General features: G+C 40.7%; 1 protein-coding gene across 4 annotated transcripts in view; it reads right to left on the reverse strand.

Moving 5' to 3' along the window:
* Positions 1-509: 509 nt before the first annotated feature.
* LOC121295170 (ectodysplasin-A-like) overlaps positions 510-25,451 on the reverse strand; it is a 45,674-nt gene continuing 20,732 nt past the window's right edge. The window contains exons 2-8 of one of the 4 annotated variants that reach the window (XM_041219576.1): positions 13,428-13,542; positions 3,860-3,895; positions 3,521-3,700; positions 3,263-3,297; positions 3,095-3,146; positions 2,523-2,638; positions 510-1,513 (exon numbers count right to left, since the gene is read on the reverse strand). In XM_041219576.1, the coding sequence (XP_041075510.1) occupies positions 1,262-1,513; positions 2,523-2,638; positions 3,095-3,146; positions 3,263-3,297; positions 3,521-3,700; positions 3,860-3,895; positions 13,428-13,542 (786 nt within the window). In that variant the 3' untranslated portion in view covers positions 510-1,261. Of the gene's footprint in view, positions 1,514-2,516; positions 2,648-3,094; positions 3,147-3,262; positions 3,298-3,520; positions 3,701-3,859; positions 3,896-13,427; positions 13,543-25,451 lie in introns of all 4 variants that reach the window. The other 3 variants (XM_041219575.1, XM_041219574.1, XM_041219573.1) reach the window with 3 other exon arrangements.

Below are 25,451 nucleotides of genomic sequence, written 5' to 3' on the forward strand. Positions count from 1 at the left end.
ACCCCCGCCCCTTCTGTGTACGTTTTAGGCAAACCCAGGAATTTATTAGAAGACCTCTTATTTAAAAAGGGGGAGGGAGGTGGGCTCACATCTGCCTAAGGGTCACTAACAAGGGACCAGCCTTTGAGATTACGCAGATTACGCACCCAGGGGTGGCACGGTAATATAATTTTTTTAAAAAAAAAAAAATATCTATAATATATATATATATATATATATATATATATATATTATATATATATTATATTAGATATATATATATATATATATATATATAATATATTATTGTTTTAACAGATAACACACAGTAGTTATATATATTTCCTCCCATGTATGTGGTAAGGTGGTGGCAATATAGAAAAAAAAAATTATATATATATATATATATTATATATAGTATATATATATATATATATATATATATAGAATTATCTGTGTGTGGGTTATCTAAAACATTTAAAATTACGATGGCACACTATAAAACATGAACATTATATTATTGATAAAAAGACAAATAGGAATGTGCAGGTTCTGCTGCTTGAGCTCTTGGAGTATCCAGTGTGTGGATTGCAGGTGAGCGGTTTACCTGGACAGCAGCGATATACTGCATCAACACATGGATCAAGATCTTCATAGAGATTCTGAACCATCCCTTTGGGTTTCAGTCCCTTCAGTATTGTTTCTTGAGTGCGCACTACACAGGTGTGCCATTATGACACAGATCACGAGACTTGGTATATAAAATATGTAAAATGGTTATAATTAAAATAAACCGTTGCCTTGTTTCCCCCACAGTGAGTCCGGCGTAATGCAATCTCATCCCATGCAAGTCCCGAGGTCCGAGCTGGTCCTGAAATGGCAACGCTTCTTTAGGAACAAGGTCCTCCAGCAGGACAAAGCAAGGACCAGAACAGCGTCTCTACTGGTGAGTGCATTGCTCATTCCCTTTGGTGCTACACTGCACATTAGCAACGTCCTTTCTCATACCTGTGATAACCGAGGGAGCTATAGGATTCCAACGCTGTTACATGTGGTTAGTTCCATTCCAGAATGTACAGCCTCCAGAGGAGAACTCTGCTCCTTCATATACATTAGCAGGGTCTACAGTATTGAGGACTATGCATTTGAGCATTTCACAAGCTGATGATTGCTTGGGCTCCTTCGTCCTCTGAGCGCGAGCGAGAGGCAGGGATTAGGGACAGGGACGCAGACAGACATCAAGGCTGGGTATCCAATATATCTGTGGTGTGGTTTGTTTGTTTTAAGATGACGGAGCCTCCCCGAGCCGGATCGCCCCGAAGAATGTTGTGTGCTTGCTCATGTTGATGGAGATGTCCGCATGGACCATTTTGATGGCTATTCTCTGCCTCGCCCTCAGCATGCAGACCCCAGCGGTGTAGCAGGTGTTGAAGTTGGTCTTGCCCGTCTCAATGCTCCGCGTGCACTGCAAGAAGGGGGTCTCATCAACCACAACCTCATAGCTGGCAAAATCTGTGAAGTTGATGTAGTATACCTGGCACCAAATCACCAGGGAGAGGGGAGAGAGACAGGGGGAGAGACACAAAGAGAGAGATAGATAGACAGAGAATTAAAAAGAATATACATGACCAATCACAAAAATCATGCAGTTTTGGCTTCCTCTATTTTAACCCATGGCAAAAATCATTCTAGGTAAATTAAAGTTATCATTTTTTTTAATATAATGTGCATCAGGTACAGATGAACATGCACGGTGCTTATTTTACTATCAGTATTAAATTATTGCAAGTACAAATCTACACAAGGAAGACGCAGTACTGGAAATTGCCTGTTGCCTGTGCAATATTTAGCATGTAGTGTCCCCTTTCAGTACAGCTGAACATTGACACAACTGGGCTAGAATGGATGAAGAATTAATACTGGAGAATATCCTAATAAGCATTGTGAAGTTCAGTTTATTTATTTATTTATTGCTTTAGTTTTGTCCAGTTTAAAAGCATTCGAATCAACACTGCTACATTTCCAGTAGCCTGACATTTCAACAACGATAAACCCACTGCTGAAGACATCACCCTCTGTGGGATGAGTCAGTGCTGTGGAACGAACGCTGCTTGGAAAGAATGAGTTCATCTTCAAACTCAGAACTTTGGAACCTCTTGGAAAGAACATTCTGACATTTTCATGATGTCACCTGTCTTTCTATACAGCTGAAGAAGGGCTTTTGTTCAAAACATCCTGAAATAAATATTTTTTTAAATCGTTTAAACCTTTTGTGTACATGCAAACAATAGGGAAGTTTCACTTTATCAATGACTTTTCTTCTTCATTGTATTGATTTTATTTATATATATATATATATATATAAATAAAATCAATACAATGAAGAAGAAAAGTCATTGATAAAGTGAAACTTCCCTATTGTGATGGTTAGCTATTCTAAATGTTCCTGATAGAGTTTTAGTAGCGTCAGACAGGATCCAGGCTTGCTCTTCTCAGTGGCATGCAGTTGACAGAGTTAGGTCCAAGACCATACTCACTTCTACCTGACTATAGATGAAGTAGGTCCCGTCGACCAGCACCTCGAGCGCCCCGCTGCGCGTGTGCAGCTTGAACACCTTGGGGTTCATGGAGATGCGAGACCAGTCATTCAGCACGCCCCCTGAAAGATCTCAGCGTGAGAAGAGGGCAGTCACTCAGCATCAGTCATCATTAAACAAACACAGGACAGTCTTACTTCATTTAAATCAGTAATGACTTCACAACAGCAAGAGTCAAGTAGACAGACACTCCAGTCTACGAAGGAACTACAGTACTAGCTGAAGCATAGACCCCCAGTCCACTTTAATATAATACATTTGATTCTTTACAGGCATTTAAAATATTGAATTAAACCACAAACTTGTTTTTAAACAACATCTATATGTACAGTATACCCACCCACACACACACATTCATATAACCTCTGGAAATAATGACTCCCATCACTAGAAGTATTTCATCTTAATAAAATGTTATATGACCCAAAAATACAAACTATCTGCCCCCTCCCCTCATCCTAGTGAAGCACATGAACACTTGATAACTTGTGCTTTAGTTTCTTCAATTTAACTCTTACCATTCTTTACTTGAATTGCTGATCCTTGTCCTTGCAGATGCACCACTGCTGGCTGTAAAATGAAAAATAGATTTGCAGAATTATTTCCACATGCTCAAGTATTTTGTCTGTATGAGAGGCGCAGTACAGTAGGAGCACTGAATGCAGCTGACAACACTGAGCTCCTACCTGCGTCTCTCTGGCCCCTGCTTTTTCTACTGCTCCTGCAAATGAAAAAAATACCATAAGTAACTTGCAGCATGCACAGCAGTTTTGATTTACTTACAACATTTAAACACTGGGTGGCAGTGTGCGTTCTGCAAAAATCCTTTTGGAGTTCCTTACTACAACACACAATCTACCATGCTCCCTAATGTACCTGTTTGATGCATGGAGGGGTTTGTTTCTGGTATCACACTCGGAGTGCAATACTGGAATGGTGTGTACCTGAAGGTCCTGGAAGCCCGGGTTGGCCCTGTGGTCCCGGAGGCCCGGCTGGCCCAGGTGGCCCCATGGCGCTGGTTCCGGGGATGCCGGGAATTCCTGGAATTCCTGGAGGGCCTTGTGGTCCTGGGGGCCCCTGAGGGCCAGGAGGGCCCGGAGCACCAGGAGGGCCTTGTTTTTTGCCTAAAGAAAAACAGAAGCACAAGTTTACAAAGCGGGCTGGTCTAAGGTTGCTTCACTGCTGCTGCAGGTAAAGTACGCCTAACTGCAGTTCAATTACAAGCTGTTCTTGTTTATCATTACTCAGGGGGAAATCACATAACCATGCAGAGAATTGCTTACCTTTTTTTTTGCCTTTTCCTGTTTTAGTATTAGAACCTGAAATGACATCAAAATATTTATTGACACAACATGTAATCAAATATGCCAGTGCTAACCATGCCTGCCTGATAATGTGTGTGTGTGTGTGTGTGTGTGTGGGTGGGTGGGGGGGGGGGTCAGGATGATGCATCACTGGGTCAGTTCATTGGGGGGGTCTCATAAGATGGGGTGCCCTCAAGAGGTCTTCTATGTAGAGACACCAGACTGTTAGAGTGGGCGGCCTCTTTTATAAAGGTTGACAACAGTTGCAGCAGTGCTGAGTAAAGCTGCATCAATGCTTTCTGCCAGTCCACAGTGCATGCGGTTCTGGGCACAGCTAGCAGGACACACTGCAGAGGAGGCAGCTATCTGAGAGAGGCTTCACAGCAGCAGCATGTCCCCAGACAGGTGCTTGAAACCACTTTGATCCTGCTCTGTCATTTCTTTTATTAAAAAACGGGATGAGTCCAACATAAAACACTCTTCAAAAGCCTGATTAAAATATATATTTTTTTATTTTCTGGGCTATGAAGTCAGTCTGCACAGCTTAACTAATAGAGAATACTTCAAAAACAGCTATGAGAGATATTTGGAATGTCCTCTGAATTTTCTCTTTCTTTGTTGTGGTAAGTCAATTATTTTGAGAGATTTTTTAAGCAAACTGATTTACAATCTGTATGGATCCTTTACCATTTTTCATAAGGAACTTGTTATTGATCATTTCAGCTGAGAATTACTGAAATGTGTTACAGTGCTGCCCTTGATAACTCTGTAGCAATACAGATGGCAATGAATCATACACACCAGGCTTATCCAGGTCCTTTAATATAGACTCCTACACATTACCTTTCAAATCTGGATCTTTAGAATTGTGATGTCATAAAGCTCTGGGTATTACAGATTCCTCCGTCATTCTGGAGACTGCTTCACCCTGCTGGACCACGCGCATTGAAGCCGTTCTCTGATTGGTCAATTCCCTAGTTGTCGCGATTCAATCCTATTTATTTCGCATCGCTCTGGTGTCGCTTCTACGTCGCCTGTGGTGTGAAAGATACTTTTTGAAAGTGCGGGTGCTATTCATTTTGGTCACATCACTGTACAGTTCCCCTTATCTCATTGTGCCTGGTGGGTAGCAGCCTTTAGACAGCGCAATTTATGTCTGCCCCATAACTGGGTATAAGCATTAGGGTTAGGGAATGCATGGCTAATGCAACAATGAAAGAAACCCATTCAAATCAATCCAGGGTTGCTGTCCAGAACTATTATGAGCCAGCACTGGACAGCACACACTGCACAAACATAGGCATTGAAACAAGTTCAGCTTCAAACAGCAGCCACCAGAGGGTGCTGTACACCACAATGAGTACACATGAGAACACTGAAGTAACACCTTCCCTCTCCTCAGTCCCTACTGTTAAATAAACGCAGGGGTGTTTAAACTATTTAACAAAATGCTTTAATAGTGCACAGTAAACACAAATGTGCGTCGACCTAGGTGGCTCAGGGAGCGAGTTTCAACACCAGACTCGCCACCTGACCGCTCGTCATCCCCCAGGGTCAGGAGAGATGGGAAAGAATCACACAGCAACAATACATGCTGCAATACATGCTCACAATGCAAAGAACACAGACATTACATTACCAGTGTCAACCACAAGAATCGGGACACTTTCCCATGGGGTGCCACGGTAAAGCACTGGCATCTCAGTCCACTGAATTGAATGGAAAAGTGGAGTGCAAACCTCTTACCACTCAATTAGAGAGCCAGCTTTGCAGGTGACAGGCAAGTACATGTACTAGCTCAGGAGCGCTCTGAGAAGATTCACGCATGGCATATATGCGATTTAATGGGAATTGGCAGGAAAGCGAAAGATTAATAAGGCTAGCCATCACTTCTTTCTCAGGGATGTTTAACCAGTTGTAAGAAGCATTATTCATTACTGTTCTAGCTGTACATTATAAAACTGCTGAACTATTTCCCCTAAATTAGCCACAGATGGTGGGTTCTGGCTTACAGGAGGCATGCCATTCTCAGACAATACCTTCTCTACTTGTGCCCTACTTCGCTTACGAACACATCCTGTGCAGCGGTGTCGAACCAGCACTAGAAACGCTTTACTAAAAGAACGATCATACCATGTCATTAGATCTACTGTACAAAGGCTGTTTAACCTTAAATAACCAACAGTTTGGGTCTCAAACACGTGGCGAGTGTTTTATTTCTGCCTGAATTACGGGATGCATTTGCATGCTTTGTTTTCTTAATGAGCATCCTATTCCAGCTGTGGTATGTGTTTGGAGAGTTTAAAAATAACACACAACACAGCTGGATTAGCAGAGTGATCTATTAGCAAAGAGGCTGGGAGTCGTCATGAACAAGGGTTACCCAGGGGTAAGCTGCTCTGCCAGCGTCATGTAACACAGCAAACGCAGGCTGCTTTGCAGGACTTGCTGATTCTAGTGATGGAACAGGTACTAGAATTTTGTTATGGTTATTGAAATTCGTTAGACTCAGCTTTCACATCTTTTGACAATGCCAGGAGTCCACCCATCTCAAAAACCTTGGACATCATCTAAAACACATAACTTTTTAAAACACTCAGTGATTGTAATGTTAAACTAAGAAGAAACGTAACCTTTAGGCTCATGTACCAACAGATCATCATCCTATCCCTGGCATTTTTGCATTTATTTTTTTTAACTTAAAGCCTAATTTAAAGTGTTAATTCAAAAACCTCATACACTGTATCGTTTACGTCTACTACTTGTGCTTAAATCAATAGTTTCATTTTTTTTTTTTTTTTTTTTTTTTTGATGGGACGCCGTTGCTTCTGCCCCAGTAGGGTGCCAGGCCCATAGCTTGAGAGCCACCGATTTAAAACCCTTAACACCGATAATGAGAGAATCCGAACACTCACACGTGACACCGGCTGTCCGCCCATGCTGCAGGTTTTTGCAATGCCATAAACAATAACTAACATTAGCACTTTTTCAAATATACATACACGCTACTTGAGAGAGTACTGTGATATCCTGCATCAACACCACATAGAGCATGGCCTCTCAGGCACAATGTTTACTTCATTATGTCTGTGAGGATTAAGCTTGTAATTGTCTAATATCATGCACAATGGGCCCCGGTCTGTGTTTAGCTGAAAATGAGAAAACAGTTGACTAACAGTGTACACCACGAGCAGGAAAACAAGTTCGACCAAGCCCATGGAAACCTGGGGTCATAACTACGGCAACAAGCTTAACATTACAGGAACACGCAACTGTTCCGCCTGAAAACAAAAACAAACAAAGAAACCTGCTCATCTGAGCTCTGGTGTGACTTCCAATTCAACTTTATTTGAACATGGTTGCGGTTAGCGCCCCCTACATGTGTTTCACAACACTGTTTGGAAGGCAATGTTATTCCCCCTGCAGCTGGACCAGGAAAGTAGCGAGGCGTCTTTCTCACCTCCTCGAGGCACGCCTCACACTTAAAACAACTTTCACTGCCAGCATGCCTCTCGTATTATTCAGCTGCGACTGCATTTGTAAAGCATTCTTTTCTAATTGAATCTTGCAGGTTAGTAAAGCTTCACCTCTTCCATTCTGCAGAAGCAGACCATGTGCAAGGGGCTGGCAGCTTTAGATGCAGCATAAGATGCCATGATGTAACCATTTCAAAATGGTACGTTTGGGTCTCCTAGTACAATAAAGATGTAGATCTGCATCTCACAGGTACACAGGTTTCAGACTAGACAGAAGTGTTTCAAATGAAAAGTTGAGTAAGAGTTGAGGAACCGATACCCTGTCTGGATCAGCCACAGGTGGATTATTAAAATACTGGGGGAATCCTATTGGACCGCAGGAAAACACTTATTTTTAGGAGTAATCCCGGGATAACCACAGATCGATAGTTCAGGGTGACGCTAGTAAATCCACTATGACTTCTGGTTGATCAAATTGAGTCACATTTACGATATATATTAATATACAATATCATCATACATTCTTGAGCATGCAAACAAAGGTAAATCACAGAAAGTTACCCTGTGGTTGTAGAATAGGGTCCTAAATCGCTTTAAGAGGAGGGTAAGCAGATCTCTTATAAAAGTTTGCAACAGTACTTTGGCACAGTATTTCTGCAGTTTTACCATGCTTTACCCTGGGTATACTGTGCATTTACCCTGGCTTGCCATGATTACCACACCTGTTCTTTAGCTTTCACTTTGCGCTATTAAACTTTGCTAGAGGTGACAGGCAAGCCATCTGTGAATAGGAATTGGTTGTTTTATCACAGCATGGAGGAATTAAAAAAAAAAAAGAAAAGGTCTGGAACAATCAATTTGCTGAGTTTATCCAAGTGCTGTATGTTGTCCAAAATGCCTGTCCCAAAAAGGGTTGCTTTCTTGAAAGAATCACAAAGCCTCATCTGCAACATATTTCGACTACAAAAAAAACTAAAAACAACAGTGGTAAAACTGTTTAATGAATGGAACAAATTAGCATCAAAGACCGACTTGAGATTGAGAACACATTTTCACAACACATACAACAAAAACACATCTGTTGTAAAAAGCTTGCAAGCCAAATCACATTTATTGAGGCAAAGTACATCTGACATGAAAGAACAAAGAGCTTTTGGCAAATTCTCAGGTACCAACATCTTTGTCTGAGAATCCTGAGGCCTCTTTCAGCGACTTGAACGAGTCTACAGTTCTTTAGAGTTGATTCATGCAATCACTCACCAAGAGGCTCTTCAAACTCATCAAATCCCTGAACAGAAACCGCCCCATGAACCATACTGCCTGAACCAAACCAAAACCTTACAGTTACAAAACTGAACCCCCTTCCACCTGGGTACGCTGATCGTGGTTACCCCTAAAAAGAATACTTCCTAATGGAACATAATTGGTTTCCAGGATTCTCTCCTGCAGCCTCATTTGCATGTGCCTGGCATCCCGACCTGGTGGCCCACTGTCTATCAATCCATATACTTCAGAATGAAATGTTAATATGCACAAGTGACTCTGTTCCTTATTCCCTTGGGCCATCTCCTGGCTTCCATTTCACAGTGTTTGCATTGCCAACACACTGTATGGATTGGAAGTATGCAAAGCGTGGTTTGACTGGTCTGTGTCTTAACCATCCTTCTGTAATCCTGGCCAAGACACTATCAGGGCAGCCATAATCCCTTTGCAATTTACAAATCTATGACAAAGGGGCAATCATCTTAGCACCAGTTTTCTGGAAGAAGCTTTCATGGCAAACTTTCTAATCAGTTTTAAACTACTGCCAAACTTGCTCCATATTAGAATAGCTGTTACATTAACAACCTTGCTTTACCCTTGTCTTGTAAATTAAAAAAACAAAACATATATTGAGAAGACAGGCTTGCTGTTCTCTGACTGTCTGTCTTGTCTAAAGCTATCAGCATTCACAAACACAGTAGCTTGGAGTGAAATCGTGCCCCGCAACTGTTCACCTGTGTTGCAAACGGTGTGAAGAGTGTTTTGGGCAAACTAATATTCCATCATCCATAAAGAACGCTGGTGCCGTCCTCCCCTCACAAACCAGATGCGAAACTGCAGAAGCGCACACCATACTTCCAAAGCTTTCCAGAAAACGTTTCCAATTAGATCTGCTGTGAAATGTTATAGGTGAGATTATTCAGACTGTTTCAACAGTTCCAGGGCTTTTAAGGTCGGAGAAAGGGAATTCCACTCAGGTGGGTGCTTCTGTTTGCTCGGTGCTGCACTGCATTTTCTATTACGTAATGTATGTTTTGTCTTGAAAGATTACCACGTTTTAAACATACTGAGCAAGGATCCTTGATTGAAAGTAAAGTAACAGCGTTAGAAACTAGCTTCCTGTCTGACAAGACCAGGACATCAAGCGATCTGACAATCTGCAAGTCACAAATGAAAATGCTGGCTTGCTGATTATAAAGTCAGTGGTTTTTACAGACAGCAGCTGCAGTCGCCTGCTTTTAAGCTGTGTGTGTAGCAGTACTTACAAGTCGGACCTTCTAATCCCACCCCATGTTTGACAAGCAGGTGAAAATGACTACCATTCTGTAGCTTTCAATGAAGATTGCTTATGAAAACACAAGCATTCCTGCAGAGTTTCAGAGTTCCAGTTAACAGAACCAATGACGGGGAGGATTTTATTATGAAACTTGACCACGGGTACTCTTTTGGTACCTTTAAGAAAAGTCTCTAGTTCATTTGCACCCCAGATTGCACTGCACTCTGTGGAATATCTCTCTGTTGTGAGGAGGTGCAGCACCAGGTGTATCTGGCATCACATGGGTTAACCAGTGGGCTAAATAACAGAAGTGCCTGACTGTGTGACATGCATGTTATAGAACGGGACTGTGGAACTTGGTCTGAAACACTCAAGTACTAAAATAACTGTGCTCTGTGCTTACACACACGATCAGTGTCTAGACTCCCTACACTGTCTTCCGGCCTGGACTAACATCAAACCAGCCTGCCCATTCACACAGCAATTATAAGGACGAATCCTGGGGCGCAGTTATAATATGTTCTTGATGCAATATGCCAACCATACCATCCTTTTCTCAATAGAAAACAAAAAAATTGCAATACTGTAACATGACCAGATTTTTTTATATATATAAAAACCTTCTATTGTTTAAAATAAAACCATCCCTTTCATACCAAGAACATCTGCCAACTATTTCAAAACTGGGTTTGCTTTTCTTCTGTATTCTTTAAAAGTCTCAAACTTAAAAACCGAGGAAACACCTTCCGCTTCACTGCAGAATATCGTTTGACAGTTTGGTTGAGTAAACAAACAGCCCTTTTCTTTACAAGAATGTGTTGAGGTTTCTCATTTTTTTATCTTCTGCTGTGCAGCTGTTTCTTAATTGCTGCTTAAAGGAACACCCTGCGGAGGCGAATAAAGATAGGCCCAACTAGCCTCTGTGACACAAACGTTGTGCTGCTTTCCCTCCAGCCTTCCTTTAGATCAAAGTGCTTTAAAAGGACATGCATTGTTCATCTCCACCCAAAACAACACTTATTAATTATAAACCCCAAAAACACATTTACAGTGGCTTCTAAAAATAACCGAAGCTGCACACATTGGCTTTATTGACAGCAACACTTAGTTACCGTGGATTAACCCTTTGAAGAATGTGCAACAGCTGAATATGCCAAATTTCTTCAGGCTCACTGCTTCTTAATGACAGTTTGAAATACTACTTAGTACACTGGAGCACAGACATCAAGAATCCAGCTAAACAGTAGCATTTCTAAAAGAGTTTTGGCACATTTTTGGAGCATTACAGCATACAGTGTCAATTGCTGTTAGAATTACGGGAAAAAATCAAACATTGACACAGTAACTCAGGTATGCCTCTCTCACGGCAGTAGGGAATGTCATTTAAAAAGTTAAATACGTTGTACAAGAATACAAGCAGGGTGAAAGCAGTTTTTAAAAACGTGCAATATATTGTGCACATTGCTTCACTGGAAGATCAATCCCAACACGGTCATTCTGCGCAATTCATTTGAACACAGCTCTAGGTACTTGAAGTGTTATTCATGTTTTTTAAATTATAAGTACAATAACCACAAGGGCATGTGCATAATATTTTGAGGTAGTTTGGTACAAATATTTCAGCAGATAAGGATATTGTAGCCTTGCACATTTGTAACTGTAGCGTGGCAAACCGAGCCGTTGTCTTCATTTCAGAACAGGCTCTGTCATTTTTTGGACCATTTTGTAACTGGCATTTGAACTGGCATTATGTGCTATTTTAATTTTCTCTTTAACTACATTGCTATGATAACTTACTCTAATTTTGTGAAGCGCAAAATTTAAGTCAAAATGTAGCTGTTTATTCTTTAAACAAAGCCCTTCAGATGCTTTTATGATAAGAAACTGAAGCCTAAAAATGATACATTTCTTGGTTTTCCTGCCCACGTGATGATAAAGCTCCATTTTCTAAGAGCTGAGCTTCATAGCCAGCGTGAGATTTCAATGGTCTGATTACAGGCATGTCAAACTTGACTGTCCTCAATATGATGCAGCAGTTTGTAGCCAAAACGAAGGGACAGATATTTTTTGTGATGAAATATTGATTTAGAATGTGTAGAACATTCTTGGATTAGTTGTTTGTGAATAATTCTAATTCTTCTTCTTCTTCTTCTTCTTCTATATCCAAAAAGTAATTCATGGAACAATGCTTTCTTAAAAAATGAAAAAGAAAAAAAATCACCTGGTATCATTTAAATTAAAAGGCATAATAACAGCGTTTAGCGTGGATTGAAACCCTTTGCCGTCCGCCCCGGCTCTGTTCGGTATAATGCCTGACTTCTTGTTATGAGAATGGCCATCCAATCAACGTCTCACCTTTGACTGAGACAACATCACTGATTAGTTTGAAATCTGGCCTGTGAAGATAAATAAATCTCCACAATTACTGTTCCATCGATCACACATTATAAATTGTAACAAAGTAAATTTATCTGGTTATTGTATTGATCTCCCTGGAAACCATACAACCTAATCTGTATACCTACTATATTGATACCAACATTCATTCATTAAAACAGGACATTTCCAGTTCAAGTGGGCCAAGGGGTTCCTGATCCCTTGCCACATTAAGATGAATTTGGTAAAAATGAAAATCGCCCACATCGGGGCACGAGTGCCACACCTCCTGTCCGGCGTGCACATACACACGCACACCGCAGCCTTTTCTGCATCACGTGGTTTATGGATCATCAAACACAAAGAGAGAAAACAAATCTCGAATGTGGTTCACTTGAGCTGGTATGACCCTAATAATAAAGTCTTCAAATACGTCATGAGATAAAGCTTTGTAAACAGGGCCCATTATCCACAGAAACTGATAATCCCTGCTTAGGCGACTTTACAATACAGTTACAAAAACATGATATGGGTGGAGTAGCCTAACAGCTCACACGCAATGGCAACTGGAACACTTAGATAGGGTTACTAACAGCCATGCCAGTTAATAAGTCCTCATGTCTTCCTTGTAACTGTCTGCACGCAAGCCAACAAAACTGAACTCACTCTCTTGACAGGAAAGCCAATCGTCTATTTATTTTGACAGGTTAAATCAGAAGATTGCACGCCACAAGAGTCATCTATTTATTTATTTTTTGTCTACAAACAGAACTGTGCCTTTTTATTGGTAAGTTCTTTCACCAGAATGTGTTTAAAACGCTGATAAACGCATCGTTAAGCTGCAACACTAACAAGTCTTGCTTTCATCTTCGTCTCCCCTTTCCCTGCTGTGTGGCAGTGTATGTTTTTTTTTCATTTCATAAGAGTGTTACATGACAACCCATCATAACATCAAGAACTGGCAATGAGAACTTTAAACAATTGTTCCTTTTTTTCTTTACATTTACCAAAAAACTATAATGACACATTGACAAAAAGCGCCGCTATACGAAATCTTGTCATGAGACTGACTTATCATATGCAGTTTACAGGTCGAACCCAACAACATATATTGGGGCTCCCAACACAAGAGAGTAAATAATTAAAATCCACATACCTCCTTCCCCATCCCTATCCCTATTTTGACTTCTTTTTGTTCGGTGAAGAGGTCTCTTGTTTTCTTCTGGGAGACGAGGCTGATCAGCAGCGTTGAATTGATCTGACAGAGCCAGCTGAAGGATAGAAAGAAAACAAAGATACAATGAATACTGTGAAGGTCTGACTGTACAGCTTGGAAGTCTCAACAGGAAATCCATGGTTTTCCCTGCAGTGCCAGATTCCACTCTGATCCATGCTCACTTTGAACAAGCTGGAAAAACACCTTGAATCGGGACAGTGAGGGTTTTGCTTGGATTTGGGAAAGGTGAGTTTTTATTTGAAGTCCTCATCTTTTAGCTGCGAGAATTCAGTGTTGGTAACCTGTACCTATAGTTTTTAAAAATAATTTCAGAATTATTAAATTTCAGTCTGGAAGAACATCACTCACTCAAAACAATTCCACCAGGGAAACTTCTCCATGGTTCTCCAAGGTCCCGAGAGTACGTTTCAAGAAAGGTGCAGGTGTGGCATTAGGTCGGCAACACTTTACTTAACTCCTTTGTTTCCTCAATGATTCTGTGGACTTCGCCACATGGCAGGGAACGGTATAGAAATGTAAACACTCCAAAAGAAGTTTTAAAGAAGCCAGAAGAATGAGCTTGAAGGCAACTATCATTATAAATGAACATGCACTCTCTTTCCCATATCTAAGTGGTTATAGATCACCCACCACCAGTGATCTCACACAACCACAAGTCTTCAGTTTGTCTCTGTTTAGACCACAATTTACAACTGTTTTTAGATCTTTTTTTTTTTGTAATCCCACATTTATGTGTAAAAAAAGAGAAAAAAAAAGGACACAACAAGACCAAAATGTCTACACTGCTTATAATGTGGCAAATTTTCTCAATGGTTCCAACACGTGTGAATTGCTGCACAACAATGTGGCAACAATATTAAAGACGGCAGCTGCTCCAGTGGTTTGGTATTTCACACATGTAAACTTTAATCAATGGAGAGGTTTGGTATTTCACACATGTCAACTTTAATCAATGGAGAGGTTTGGTATTTCACACATGTAAACTTTAATCAATGGAGAGGTTTGGTATTTCACACATGTAAACTTTAATCAATGGAGAGGTTTTATTTAACACATGTAAACTTTAATCAATGGAGAGGTTTTATTTCACACATGTAAACTTTAATCAATGGAGAGGTTTGGTATTTCACACATGTAAACTTTAATCAATGGAGAGGTTTGGTATTTCACACATGTAAACTTTAATCAATGGAGAGGTTTTATTTCACACATGTAAACTTTAATCAATAGGGAAGGAGCTACCAAGGTTTGCTAAGCTGGGGTGCACAGCTTGAACATGCAGCTCTCATTTCATTGCCATCAGTGCAGATTCCTGTTTCCTCACTTGCAAGGGTTAAAACAACAAACTAGCTTTGCAACGCCTGGCTTAATAACTGGAAGGGTTTTATTTTTTTTTCCATGGACTGCAATTAACCTTTTTTTTTTTTTTTTTTTTTTTTTTTAACATGCCACTGACTAATCATTTGTCATGCAAAACGTTTAATGCATTAAAGCTGACATAGTAAAACTCTTTTGTATAACAATATAACTCGACGCCGGCAGTGGCGGTATTGAAAGGGCTTGGTTTCTGTTAAGAATTGGAAAGCGAATCCCCATATTTTTTTGTACCTGCTTAACATCAATCAGCAGAGACGAACGCTGTCTGGAAAACTGACTCCCTACTGTGGGCCATGTTTTGTACTGATCGTAGATAACGCTCTGTGATTCATAAGACAGGTTTGATAAATGAAGAGTATGATAAAGAATGGAAGCTCAGTCCCAGAGGTGTCAGCTCCTCGCCTGACGAGGATTCCTGGGGTTTGAGTTCCAAGAGGTATTTGGAAATGCAGAACAGGAGCCCGAACGGATGTGCCGTGCCTTATCAACATGCTATCTTCCTTTGTTACGAGTCAGAAGCTCAAGCAGCTGACACACACCTGAATGGAATGGAAAGTGGACACTGATGGGGAAGACTGTGGCATTGTCAAGTAACGCATTGTTTCCTCTTTATTTTTTCGTTTTGACTGTGAAAATGCAGATGTCCGCCAGCTCATTAGCAAGCCCGAGATGTGTAATAACAGCTGGCAACAGAGTCCTGCTTCTGGTAACAGGAGAACCCTTTGCCTTTCCTTTCTCATTTCATGGTACATCAGTCAAATGCTATTCCCCAATGCACAGCAACCTAACTGGTTACATTGTGCTATTAATGTATTTGATTCAGTGCCTGTCTTCACATGGAAACAGCAAGGTCTACACCACCAACTGACCTATTTTGAGGATCCCAGACAGCTGAGCAATAGTTTTCATCTTGCCTCACTCCATGGTTGGAAACGTGCAGTTGATTGAACTAAATCCTATATTTCCAATGCATGTGAACTGGACAATGTGATCAAAGCCCTTCTTTCATAAGCATATTTTCTCCTAATGCCACGCTCCTCAAAATTGCAGCCAGCCTGTCTTATGTGTGCTGTACAGGTTTGTCTGTTTATACAAACAGCGAACCCGTTTTCCTGCATAGCCCTTAAAGGAAATATTACAATCTTGCTTTATTCAAGGTAGGATACAGTCCATTTGGCAGACAGAGGAATTACTGTAGCTCGGAACAAGTGAACCAGCATAACTGAACGCCATATTTTAAATGTCTTACTAAAACAAACTGCATCGCTTTATAGGGCTATAAATATGTGGTAACAAAGCCTTAAAAACAGAGCCCCCTAGGGATTCAAGCACTTAATAAACTAAGCAACAACTGGGAAAAAAAATGTAACCCTCTGCACAACACAACTCCTAAGCAGTAATGTTTTCAACCCACCAATGGAGAAGTTGCTGCATAGCCTTTGGAGTCCAATTGTATGTTTCTCCTCCAGTAAACTTTACTATATAAAGATGGATTCAGGTTATCAAATTACAATCAAGCAAGTAAAAAGTAATGCAGATTAAAAGGTACCCTGAACGCACAATGGCAGCGCATGTGCAGTAATGCACATTGTACTGCTCTATCACCTGCAAGGCACTTTTAGATGCTTTGAGTATTAAGACAGGTACAATGGAATATCTTTTCATGTGGATTTTGATCGACCCCCGTCATGTTCCAGTACGGTGACAACTGTATCTTCTTCATGCAACTGTATTGTTAATCAGTGGAAAGTTATAAAAAACGTATTCCTGTACTATTACCTACTTTCTAGAGCTAGGCCTCCTGGTTCACGGTCAGCGACCTAGGCATAATAAACATGTTTTATGTAGGACATGATGGAGCACTTGCTAGAAAAAAAAAAAAAAAAAAAAAAAAAAAAGAATGACACTTTGCATGGGTTCAGTAATTGTATTAGTAAATCAATAACATAAGCCCTGTGTACCGCTCCTGCTGCTGCTGTAGAACCTGCCTTTACACATCTTTCAAATGCTGATCCTTTTGAAAAGATCTTGTCTACATGACAAGAACCTAAATGGAAATCTCCGATGCCTGCAGGCACAGTAAAGTTTGCGCTCAGCATTTTCCAGCAATAAAAGAAAGACAACTGTGAGACAACTGCTGGGCAAGGAACGTACAAATAAAGCTCCTGATCAAAACGAGTTTTAAAAGAAACTATAGAAAGTGACAGGATAACAGAGCCCTAATGATCCTTAAAAGTACTCATCAGGATAAAGCAATGTATTTTCTTTCACGGAAAAAACACTGCTTATTGTGCCAGTAAACAAAAGGACACATTTAGAACGGAACTGACACATACTTATATACAATGGCGATGCACTGCGAACAACAAAGAATAATAAGATGGGTGGGATGGAAGAATCATTTTTGTTATCTACAGAGGGTTACTCTGTCGACTTTATTTAAAAGTGCTCTTTTATTACCGTAACCTGAGGATCACAATTACAGGCCGACTTTGTGCAAATATCCCTAATCTTTTCATTCAACTTGCAATCTCAAAACTCAGAAACAGTTTAGAACCTTGCTAAGTGTACAGAAACCCAGATCACTGATTGGTTGGGTTATTTAAATATTATCCTTGGATCATTTCTAGCAATACCAGGTATTAAACTCAAAAGGATCAGGTAAACATGAGTCAACAGTCATTTTAAAAATCAAGGCTCATTATAATATCCCAAAACACTTTTGTAAGCAATGAATAACAGTTGCAAGAACAGTCTGATATTGAGCATAAAATGCGATCTGTGTTTATAGATGACCTGAAAAACGGTTATAAGAAAAATTGTTGACCTGTGAAACTTATCCCTACTGAGCCAGGCCCTCAGAACATTGAGACGCACTGTCTAGACTGGGCAACCTGACTCTGTAACATACAACAGAGCAGGTGCCAGTTTCCTTTGAGTTTAATATTTCAGAACAGGATAGAGTCTCTCATCCGGTTTGATGTCTAACCAACCCAAAGTATTGTAACAATAAATACAAAAAGAGGCACTTCTCACACTTGCTTTGTGAACAGTTATGCTGAAATAACAGGCAACCAAAAGAAAAATGTACCGTACTAAACACTGTACACACAGGTTATGCAGCACCTTACCTCGTCGCCCCTGATTAACTAGATATTAATACAGGAAAGACCTCCACTAATGAATCCCATCCATTATATCAGTGGATCAGCCGCACCCTGATCAACCAGGATGTGGACCCCATCCATCTCCAGGAAAACTGAAAACTAGCACAGTGTGGTTTGAAGACCATTCTATCGACCTTGCTGTGAACTTGCATGGAGTGCCAGAGGGCAGGAGGTGCAAACTAAGTTGTTGCATAATTAATGAGATTTGCACTGCCCTGCAGAAGACCACCCGGGGGTTTCACTTTCAGTCAGATTCATACTGCATATTGAGTGGACGAAGGGGGGGGCGGACGGAATAGTAGACTGGATCCTTCAGGGTCATCTCAGGTCGATCAAGTGAAAAACAAATGAAAACATCAAACCAGCTGTTCAGGCATCTCCACGGCGCCCATTCCTAATGACAACATGGATTAGGGTTTCTTCATTTCAGTCTTGCAGCGACGTGTACATTTGCTGGCAGGTACAATGCATTAATTTGTTAGTTATACTTTACTCATTTTCATATTTCAGCAGCACAGGGCTAATCTGACACTTCCAGCTTTGCTCATCAACACCTACAGGGTTTAAATATCAGTAAAGTAAAGCAAGTTGTGCAAAATTCCAGAAAAAAATACTGGTTTTGGGTTCCTGGGTCCCACTGAGATGGAAGTGTTGTGCAAGACATTGTAAACCACTGGAGGCATTTACAGAGGGGTCCTCTTAATCATGTGATAATCACACAGGACCTGAAAGGTACCCTAATGCAAGCCAAAACGTCTACAGGAGGTTCATGACAGTGTGGTGAAGACTGGTGCAAAATCAAGGCAGCTGTGGTGCTGTTGAGTGAGACAGACAGACAGACAGGCAGGTAGGAAGGCAAGCACCATCAACACACAAGGATTCATATTATTTCAACGAGGAGCCTAAAAGAACAGGTTACAACTACATACATTTATCAGGACATGCATCCTGAACAGGCAAGATATTAGACAAGGTACAGTAGTTCTCTATGACTCACATTACAGTTAACTTTCTTTATATCCAACTGGTGGCAAGAAAACAAATTCCAAAAAGAAATGCTGTGCAAAGACAAGACTATTCTGGAACAAGTAACGAGCACCCGGCCGTGGTAAATAAGCACATGTGTCTTCTTTTCAAAAGCTTTAAAAAAGGATGGGGCTGAATTTGGAAGATAAGCAAGACTTAGCTGGTGGCTAAAGACACTAACAGTGGCATTTACCCAATCACAAGTGACCTTCAGGAGAAAGATTGGGAAATACCTACTATTTACCCAATCACAAGTGACCTTCAGGAGAAAGATTGGGAAATACCTACTATTTACCCAATCACAAGTGACCTTCAGGAGAAAGATTGGGAAATACCTACTATTTACCCAATCACACAAGTGACCTTCAGGAGAAAGATTGGGAAATACCTACTATTTACCCAATCACAAGTGACCTTCAGGAGAAAGATTGGGAAATACCTACTATTTACCCAATCACAAGTGACCTTCAGGAGAAAGATTGGGAAATACCTACTATTTACCCAATCACACAGTGACCTTCAGGAGAAAGATTGGGAAATACCTACTATTTACCCAATCAATCACAAGTGACCTTCAGGAGAAAGATTGGGAAATACCTACTATTTACCCAATCAATCACAAGTGACCTTCAGGAGAAAGATTGGGAAATACCTACTATTTACCCAATCACAAGTGACCTTCAGGAGAAAGATTGGGAAATACCTACTATTTACCCAATCACAAGTGACCTTCAGGAGAAAGACTGGGAAATACCTACTATTAAAAAAAAAAAAAAAAGAAGAAGAACTGGAAACCAGCGAGCACCCCCCCCCCCCCCCCCCCCAAAAAAAATCAGGGGAACTTAAGAATGCCACAAGTAATTATTATTGAACCGTTTCAGTGTTTCGCTAAGCTAACTGGCATTAATGTATTTGTAGAATGAGGACTGCAAGGCAGGGTGGAACCCATTAATATATGTTTGATTACATTTTAGGTAATGCATTTGTTTAGCCCCGTTTGCTTCTCTCCAAAGTAAGCAAATCTAAGTTAGCTGTGGACAGCTTTGCAGGAGAGCCCAGCACAGTTACAAAGCCTCTTTATCCAGCAGCTTACAGGAAGGGTTCCTCAACACTTCACAAAAACAAGCGGTAATGTCGAAACTGAATAAAAGAAACCCCAGAGGGTCTTTATTTGAACATTTCTACAAAACAACAAAAAAACAAAAAGGGTTTTAAAGCTTAATCCACTCAAGAACCTGCTGTGCTCTGCGATGAAGGAAGCAATCGAATCCCCTTTTAACTGATTTAGAGGATGCTTTCCACAGGTCATCTCGGCTCAGAGCACTGGCTATAAAAACGTATTAAAAAAGAAAGAGACACAGTCGTAGTTTTACAACCAGATTCACACAATTTAAAATTGTATAAAACCAGCAATACAGAGCTTGTGTTCCGAGTAGTTTAATTCTGTTACAATCATTTTATTTCTCTTTGTAAATGTCTCTTTGCACTGGCTTTAAAATCGTCAGATTACAAGTGCTACTAAACTTTTAAAACTCGAAGACTGACCATGGACTCAAAACGTGTAGCAGATACTTCAGTGTTCGTATGTTTTTTACAACTGTCATACCCATCACTCTGAAGACAGGACAAGCCAAAATGTTAGTTTTCTTGATGGGATTAATACGGTGACTCATGTCATGCTAATTGAGAAATCAGAAATGCAGGGCTGTTTTTAATTACAGATCAAGCAAACACAACACAGTGGTTAAACCCAAAGGGCAAAGACTAGGAAACCTGGGAAAAAACCTTGATCCCTCAAGAAAGTTTGTTTTGTTAAGTGGACTGTCAATGGGAGGGAGTGTGGGCAACTGTAAAAAAGTATAGACGTTTTCACGAAAGAAGCCAAACCAAACTGGCCTGAAAAAGCAACTCTTTTCAAAGTCTACGGTCTGATATACTGCAAGTTGACATTTTATTAGGTCGTCTTTTAAGCAGCTCAAGACTCACCATAGCTCCTGGCACAAATACATCAACACAATGACAAGAGTAAAAAAAAAAAAAAAAAAAAAAAAACTGCATGCATTACATCAAACATGAAATATTAGGGAATCTGGCAGAAGTGCTTGTTAAAGTCAATTACCAGTGTGGGATTTTATTACCTTCCATAACAAAGGCATTTCTTTCTTGAGGCAAGAGATTTGTATCATTACTACTGCAAAACCGTCCCAAGACTGACACCGACTCACTCTTACAAGACGCAGTCTCTGAAGTTCAATCATTTTCACTGCTCCTGCATCCAAAACCATTATATATCTTGCTCCATCGCCCATTCACCTTTACAGGAACTAAAGCTTCAAAAACGATTTTTTTACCTCTCATCAGCAGAACAACTTTCCATTCTCATTTTCTTGACAATTGTTTAGGTTTTCCAGACTTAATTTTCTCTTTAAAATGGGGTGCAGTTCATTTATGAAGGGTCCCAATACTGCACACAGGGAGTGAATTCAGAGTGTGGAGGGAGGTTAGATGGACTTAACCATTCAAACCTGAAAATAAATATTATATGGAGGAGGTGTGGTCTTGTGTTATAAACAGCCAAGCTGTTTAATTGACATGCCTCTCTGTTTGTTTATAAATCGCTAGGAACAGTGCATTTTCAAAGCCCTCCGACCGTGAAACCCGACTGTGCGGAGCTTGGTGGGTGGCTGCGCTCACAGCACTTACAACACTGGGAGTTACAGTTCAGATTAACACTTGGACCGCATTTCTGACAGCTAAAGAAATGTTTATTCTCTCCTTCAAAAACAAACTAGCCGTGTATCAGGAGAAGTGACATGCTCTTAAGAAAAGGCGCTGATTCAAGCCACCTCGCCTCTAGTTTATCAGTTTCAAATGGGAATCATTTTCTTGCCATAAAAGAGCACATTACACCGGAAAATTGGCCCCTCAGCTCCTGTTGGACAATACAGCAGGGCTCTAACCTTTTCTTCTTCATTTTACCTTTCTGTTTGAGAAATTCCATTTGCTTATAATTACAGCAGCTCCAGTCCCAACATATGGCAAACGTTTACTATTTGTAAGCAGTTTAAAATGAAGTGCTTTCCCACTGGGAGCCAACTGGTATGCAAACACAGAACACAACACTGTAGTTTCAAATGGATACTATTGCCACACTAAAACGTGTGCATGGTACTCATGATGTGTCAAAATGTGCATCAGCTAAGGAAACCACTTGTGAAGAAGAAAGATGAAAGTTGTGAAAACTGAGTGCTATTCGCGCCTCTGTATGGCTGTACACCTGTCCCTGTGCTAGAGTATAATCAATTACACCACCATTACTGAAGGCAGTAACTTGCACTGGGATGCTGTTCAGGCACTGTGTCAAGTAACACTAATCAACACCTGTGTGAGGGGATCTTTACAACGACTGCATCTATGTAATCTGTCAACACTAACTTACTTTACCACAAGACAACCCTGTGATAACCAATTAAAAACAGTTTCAGAGTCTAATGGAAACATGTCATACACAAATTGCATTAGGGCATACCCAAGACCTGGGATCTGATCAACTGGTATGCTGTGTTAAGAGCAGTTATTTTCCTTGACTTGATGAGAAGTCCAAGTTATTTTTCCTAGGCTCTTTAGAGGACGGCAGTGTTGAAACGGTTAACATCAAACCATATTCATGACCAGATTTGCCTACCTAACCTGACAACTCCACACAAAAACTGGGCTTAGGAGTTAAAAAAAGAGGAAAAGTTGGAAGTATAGGCAAACGTTTCATGATCCATCAAACAGTGGCAGCAGTAAAGTGGTATTTAGACGCTACATTTCTTTTTAACAAGCCCTCTAATTTGAAGTCTTTCCAGTGCTTTCAAGACAGCTTTATTTGAATCGTAGAAATGCTTGTGCTGTCCCTTTGTACTATACATTGCAGACCAAGTGAAGATATCTCCCTATGTAAGAGAAACACGCAATGTTTAGCAAGTTTTATACCGTGTGACTGCTCGGTTAACCAGCAATAACTTTGCAGCAGTGGCAAAACACATTTAGATATGTTTTCCAGGCTTTGAAGTTCATGAGTCACATTTTGACTTGCGTTTTCCAGGCCCACAGCATGTGCTATATATACTGTAATGTAAAGTAAACACTAAAGAGAACCACCAGTGTCAAGCACAGGAACCAGTCTCCTTCAAATCTCCAGCGTGTATGAGGTGACCAAATATCCAACAAGCTAACCATCCAGGGGACCACCACAGCAGTGCTCTTATTAGGGTTATTGACTTCATTGCCCACCCCCCAATTGTCATCTCAAATAAAGCCTGCTGCAACCAGGTACCTTTTCTGTAGGTCACATGGTCTAAATGCAGCTAGACCATTGGAGTGGGTTGGAACTACAACACAGGAAGTGATTAGGTATCATAAAAGGAGAATGTTGACCAATGTTCATTTTTGACACATTCATCGCTTTGCAGTCCCTCTGGGTACAGAGGAGTATCAAGAACAATCTTTTTTCAATTAGGCTCGATTTGGTTTCTTGTGCACAACAAGATCAAAACTAGGAAAACACCATTTGGGTGGAACTATTTTAAATAATTAGTTTCAAGTGGCTACAACAATGAAACGCCACACATTAACTAAATTACTAAGGAAACGAAACTGTGGCCTGCAGTCAATATCCCTGCCTTTTCACTACTTTGCTGAATGGCTATACAAAAGCGCAACGAGAAGCCAGAAGAAACCCAAACACAAACATAACACGAAAGAGCATGACTTGCAGCCATTGAATGGGAAGGTTCAGAAGCTCAATGCTTCTGCAGCACGCCACAGGCATGACCACGTCTGACACAGCCGACCACACGTCAGGCAAGCTGAAATGAGTTACAGCCCTCGGCTCAGCCCTGTCGCCAATGTGTTCTCACCTCATAAGCCCAAGGTTCTGCCTGACAATGCGCACTGTGATCGAGGGTCCCGTCGCATTGAAGGCTTCCAGATGTTTGCTTAGCCAGCCGCGTCGGCCAGATGGTGCACAGCTGTATACACAACATTCAGCATTGACTGCTGGCAGTGGATTTGCACGACAGCGGTGATGTGATCAGAGTGCGAGAAAACTACCCTCTCCCCAAAACATTCATTCATTCTCTCTCTCTCTCTCTCTTCAATGCATCCTCGTGCTGCAAGTTTAGCTCAAGAGCTATTGCACTAGAATCCAGTGCTAAATGTGGGAATGAAATATCAGTGCTGTAGGGTCACTTCAAAATATTCTTCAGGTGGGATCTCTCTGTTTTTTGTATGGTGCCTTCAGTAGTAATACTGTAACTTCACCGATAAGAAAGAACCCCCTTCACAGATTCCAGAATAAGAGTGCTTCTAACATGAACACCTCAAAATTCAGATTCGCCCCGAGTCTCTGCTCAAGGGTTCCTGCTGTATCTACTTTGGCAGGGACATTAGAAAAAGGGACTCTGCAGTAACAAGTTCTGCTACAGCTGCTCCCTTCATTCCAGCCACCCCAGGCTATCCCTGCCTGGGAACAACACTACCCTCAATACCTGACACTAGATATCTGAATATTCTTCAGTGATTAACAACAAAAACACATTGTAACACGAGGGCTGGATCACGTCCATTTAGTAAAGCAGGCACTTCTAATTTAGTATTAGCAGGCACTTTTTTTTTTTTAACTTGTTAAGAGATTTGGGCCCTGCAACAGTGACTGTGGCGAAGTTCCAAGTGGGAAATGTCCTGCCCAGTCTTTCTGTATTGATAGTACACTGATAATGTTTAGGGTTCTGCCGTCACATCATGTGAACTGTAATTATTCATCTGTCCGAATACTTGTTGGAGGGTAAGTGTACATTATGCAAATCATTTTCAAGCTTATAATAAGGCTTTTGTAGAAGTTATACCTTGGGACCGGGGAGACTTTTTGTTAATTTGGAAACCCTGTCTACATTTTCAGGGGATGGAATCAGTCAGGCAACTTGCAATGTTTATAGTAAAGAAGCCCATTAATAATTTTATTACCAGAGGTCCTATACAGAGTCCCTTATCTACAGTATTGAGCACAAAGTTTCAATATCCCAAGTTAAGACACAATACACTTTGGACTTGCTTAAAAGCAGAACATTGTTTTTGAATGAACCTATTCTAGAACGGTCTGCCTTCGTTTTAAACTTATCAAAACAACATGTGTAAATCTGCTGCTACCACTGAAAACTGTTCAGGTAAACCATACCCAAGCCATCCACATCTTGATTATCAAAGAACATACGAAAGTTTACAAAAGAGGGAGGAGGCCATTCGGCCCATCTTGCTGGTTTGGTTGTTAGTAGCTTATTGATCCCAGAATCTCATCAAGCAGCTTCTTGAAGGATCCCAGGGTGTCAGC

This window comes from Polyodon spathula, chromosome 20 (assembly GCF_017654505.1).
Source record: "Polyodon spathula isolate WHYD16114869_AA chromosome 20, ASM1765450v1, whole genome shotgun sequence".
Classification (NCBI taxonomy): Eukaryota; Metazoa; Chordata; class Actinopteri; order Acipenseriformes; family Polyodontidae; genus Polyodon; species Polyodon spathula.